Genomic DNA, 4672 nt, shown 5'->3' on the forward strand with positions numbered 1-4672 from the left:
GAAAGTTCAGGAGGCAAGGTCAGTATCTTTCTGAAGGTAACATTTAATGAGACATGAAACAAACCGTAAAGTTACTGCAGACTGAGTTCGGAAACAGTCAGATCTGTACAATACAAAGCAATCCAACACAATAACCTTGTAATCCACTGAAAATAACTAATCTGTTGATTCAGTTCTGTCATACTATTGACACAAACTTAAATTCAGTTATTGCTTCATTATGTGTTAATTTTGACCCCACAGATCTGCCCTGAAACAAAAAGAAGATGAACTGAAATCATTCAAAGAAAGGTACTGTACATGTAAACAGCCCGAACTGCAACGTCCAATATGTTTTATATATTCACCTGTGAAGGTTTTCCACAGTCACACTGGATGTTTCTTTGTATAGAGTGGCAGGAGACCTGGCTGTTTCTATAAAGGCAGGAGACACAGAGAGCATGAACAACCCAGTCAGTAAAACCAAACTAATTGAGATGTATGACAAGCTGAAACTGCTGCAGTGGCCTAAAATCAAAGATCATCTGAGATCACATGATGTGAACATAAAGGAGGTCAAAGCTTTGTCTCAGGTACAGTGCTGTCCGTGACAGTGATGTTAGTCAGTAGTGTACTCCCTCCAGTCCTGTTCAAAGTTTAACTTTAAAATCAACTTACTGTGGTTCCTGTGTTTGTTTGGCTGAAATTCCAACTGATGATTATAGAAAATGTTTGAAGATGCAACAGAAGAAATGGAGAAAAAGAAGAAGCAAATAGAAGGAGTGTTTGGACTGAACGAGCAGAGCAGTGGACCAACTCCTCAGAAGGTACTGTCGTCTGAAACTGGATCATTCAAGCTTGTGTTACTTCTATAAGCAGCATTTCCCTGTGTTTCAGGTTAAAGAGTACAGACAATTAACTCTTCACAATCTTCAGCTGGCTCTGTACCATAGCAGCAAAGAAGATCTTCTTCAGGTATGACTGTTATACGTTACAGCTTTTGAAACCAAACCCCACTCAGGTACATTTGTGGATGAAATGGAACAATTGGATGGCTGATCTTTGATTTACAGGACTGAACATGTAAAGTTGAACCATTTCTCCCACACAGACTCCTTTCCTTCAACATCAAGGTCAGTTCCCCCGAGATGCGATGATGACTGTCAGACGTCTGGCCTCTGAATGCTACTGGTTGGGTTGCTTGATGGCTTTAAGCAATCCTCCTCTTCAACTGGACTGGAAGAATCATGCTCCTGGGATGGACGCTTGGGACATTTTCCCACGAGGCGTCAGAGCTGCTTCTAGATAGATAGATACTTTATCATTTTATCTTATTATTATATATTCTTCATAGGGGAAATTCATGATTCTATCATGTAGAAGAAGATCTGCTAAGATCTAAACCTGCAAGGTTTTTTTTTGACTTCTTGTTTTCATTTCTGTGAATTAAGAAATTTACGTTAGATTAGTTCAAATGAACTAACCTTGATTTTCTTAAAACCTTATCAGTGGAATTCATAAATCACTGCTGATTATGTATTTGTGAACATGATTAAAATTAATTTTTAAAAGTCATATTAATGAATGAATATTATTACTGTTAATGCTATGACTGTCGCTACAGGTACTTTTCTACTTCAGCCACCGCTACAACATTGAATGCTGCTTTTCAAACTGCAAGTTCACTGAGGTCTTCACAGCAGTGTAACAACCGACTCACTTGAGTCTGTGACGCATAACCAATTTGATAACACACCAGTATAACAGTCTCCTTCCATGCTAGTAGTTCTGTGAGGCTCAGTGTTAACATCAGCATGCTAACATGTTGTCTTGTCATTCTGCTATTGGGGAAGAAACGCTCTGTGTTTTTTATATTTCTTTAAAACAATCGTAATTGTCTTGGGTGGAGCTTAGCCCAGGAATCAGCAACTGTTTCCCTGCAAAATAGTGTCGGAGGGGAGTTTATTTTGGTGGAACATTTGCTCATGGGGAGGCAAGTATTGTCATTAAAGTGCTAATTCCATGCAAAGAAAAGGCCACAAAAACAGTAAAAGACGCATGTTCAATGTGTGATTGCACATGATCCAATTCTTAGTCAAAATTCGCCATTTTCAGCATGTAGGTTACTAGTTCGATTGTTGAGCAGCAGAAAAGGAGAAGAACGCCACCTGGAATATGCGTCCAATGACAGGTAATGTTTACCATGTTCCCCAATTTAGTTTAGCAAGACAACTTGTGGTCTCAAACACATTAAGAAGGCAAGAAATTCCACTATTTGCCTTTTGATGAAACCCACATTAATTAAAAAGCACTCAGACCAACTACCTCGTGAAACTCGTTAAGATAATGCTAATAGTGTGCAAAGATGTCATCAAGGTAAATGGAAGCTACTTTGGAGTTTTTTTTTAACACTTTTTGTTTACTTCATAATTTCATATATGTTATTTCATAGTTCATACAATGTAGAAAATAAAGAAAATAAAGAAAAAACAATGAATGGTCCGGTGTGGTGGTATTCTGTAATCACTAGGTTGTCATGGTTTTCCCTGACAGGACCGTTTATGTTGACTCTTGGTTCGGACTTTGACTCTTTATGTTTGGTTACATTTGTTCATTTCCCGGTTTATTTTGTAATCACTTCCCTTTTTAGTTTCATGTTAGTTTTACTTCCTGTCTTTGCTGCGCTTCCCTGTAATGTGATTGTCTGCCCCGCCATCATGTGTTGCCTCCCTTGTGTATTTAAGTCTAAGTTTAAGTTTTCTGTTCGCTCCTGTTTCCCTCGTGTCTTCAGCATTTTGATTTTCTGTTTGGTGGTGATCCTTGTGACGACCCCCTCCCCTGCTGCTCTTCCTGTTTGTCCTCTTACAGGAAGTGGCAGCAGAATGGAGGTGGTGAGTGGCATGTTGTCCACCTGGATTGCTGGTCTGGAGAGCTTACTGAGCTGGCTGCCTGGGTTTGCTTCACTCTCTCTCAGCTCCCACATCTGTGCTTGGGTTTTGATTTGTCCTCACCTGAGAATTCAGAGAAACATTCACAGGCCAGGAACACAGTGTGTAACAAACAGAACTGTCTGTGATGTCTCCAGGCTTTTGAATAAATTATTACTGAAATAAGTTTTAGTGTTGGATGATTGAAAATGGCTGTGAATCCACCCACTTCCTCTCTCCTGTCTGGTGAACATGGACACAGACAGAGGTTTAAATGAATCTCCTGTCTGTTCTTATTCGACCAGTTTGTAGCTGAGCTTTTTTTCTTTGTCCATTTCAGTCATTTCTGTTTTTTAGTGGTCACTTCATCATTTTGTCATCTTGTCATCATGTTTTGTTGTTTAGTGTCTTCAAGCTCTGACTTTGGAACAATGATATTAATGTTAAGTCTGATCCATTAATTCCTTTGTCACAGAGCAGATTCATTCGAAGTGGATCGACTGTTCTGTGACTTTGAACTGTCTCAACTGACGTCCAGTAACAGTGATGCAGATCTGAGAGGACTGATGAAGCTGCTGTGCCGACTCGCGGCCACCAGGTGTCACTGCAGGATTTGAACATGTCAGTTCACAGAGTCATTAGACGAACAAGAGCGTTCCTGTCTCTGCTTGGTGGAAGAGACAGGAGATCAGGTTCAGCTTCATGTTCATTTGCAGAGAGTTCACTCTGACAGACTGCTCTTCACCTCAGTGAAGCTTCATCTGACGCCTGCTCTACTTCAAAATAAAGTTTTTCTCTTTGACTTAGGATGGAGGAGAGTCAGGATGTTTAGTCGACCAATCAGCAGGCAGAGAGAAGTGTGGATGAGCTGTAAATGTGCCTTAACAACCAATCACGGCTCTGATTCTGATTCAGTTTTGAGTGTCCTGAGCGTCTGGACTTCCTGTTCCACAGTCTGACAGCGGTCGTCATGAAACACGGTGAAACCCCAGCTGACCTACATGAACGTGATGAGCTGCAGCAGCTTGGGAAACAACAGCAGCTAACAGCTGGTGTTTATGATGCACATGGAGGCTGAGAAGCTACTTTCTGTTGACTGTTAGCTCCTGTAGCTAGCTGAGCTCTCTGGGTTTTAGCTAGCAAAGCCTTTGTTTACATACTGACACCAACCTATTTGTCTCCTGTGTCCTGTCCTCCACCCAGGGGCAGAATGACTGTTACTGCTCCACAGACTGAATAAAGATGGCCGTCGCCTCTGTGACGTCATCCACAGGTTTCTGAAGCTCAGAGTGAGCTGCTCCACTGTCGCCATCTTGGCAGTGTCTGACTCCGCCCCTAACTCTCAACTAATCCAAAAAGGAGGGGCCTGTGTGGAACTGAGACTTGTGTCAAGCATACACTCACCCACCTGTCACTCAAAGAGGCCACGCCCTCAATTCTCCATAACTGTAGTCCTTAATAAAATTATCTCTAGAGACCAGAACAGTTTCTGTACCAGGCTGTAAACATGTTTATTTCTGCTGTAAAGTTGGACATTTTAACATGGGAGTCTATGGGACTGACTCACTGTTGGAGCCAGACTCTAGTGGCCGTTAGAGGAACTGCAGCTTCTGGTTCTTGATGGTTGGAGCTTGTAAAACAATCAGTCTGCTCCCCCACTCCTCCCCCCTCTTCCTCCCCCCTCTTCCTCCTCCTCTTCCTCCTCCTCTTGCTGCAGCTGTCCCATGTTTTCTCACAGTTTGAGAGCTGTGAAAAGAGGAGGGGAG

At 41.9% G+C, this 4672-nt stretch overlaps 1 protein-coding gene across 1 annotated transcript; it reads left to right on the plus strand.

The window, feature by feature from the left end:
- Positions 1–6: 6 nt before the first annotated feature.
- Positions 7–2476, plus strand: LOC147817187 (uncharacterized). The gene is made up of 6 exons (XM_087171495.1): positions 7–18; positions 244–291; positions 392–572; positions 705–806; positions 877–954; positions 1091–2476. The coding sequence occupies exons 3-6, from the start codon at positions 441–443 to the stop codon at positions 1286–1288; spliced, it is 510 nt and encodes a 169-aa protein (XP_087027621.1). The 5' UTR covers positions 7–18; positions 244–291; positions 392–440; the 3' UTR covers positions 1289–2476.
- The last annotated feature ends 2196 nt before the right edge of the window (positions 2477–4672 follow it).

Source organism: Seriola lalandi, unplaced genomic scaffold (assembly GCF_002814215.2).
Source record: "Seriola lalandi dorsalis isolate HSWRI2012SDOR001 ecotype SW California unplaced genomic scaffold, Sedor1 jcf7180002055007, whole genome shotgun sequence".
NCBI classification, from domain to species: domain Eukaryota; kingdom Metazoa; phylum Chordata; class Actinopteri; order Carangiformes; family Carangidae; genus Seriola; species Seriola lalandi.

Bases quoted from the DNA above. Each gene is read 5' to 3' on its own strand.
- LOC147817187 (XM_087171495.1), top strand. From the start codon at position 441: ATGAACAACCCAGTCAGTAAAACCAAACTAATTGAGATGTATGACAAG. The intron at 807-876 runs GTACTGTCGTCT...CCTGTGTTTCAG, and splicing joins GTGGACCAACTCCTCAGAAG to GTTAAAGAGTACAGACAATT. The intron at 955-1,090 runs GTATGACTGTTA...TCTCCCACACAG, and splicing joins GCAAAGAAGATCTTCTTCAG to ACTCCTTTCCTTCAACATCA.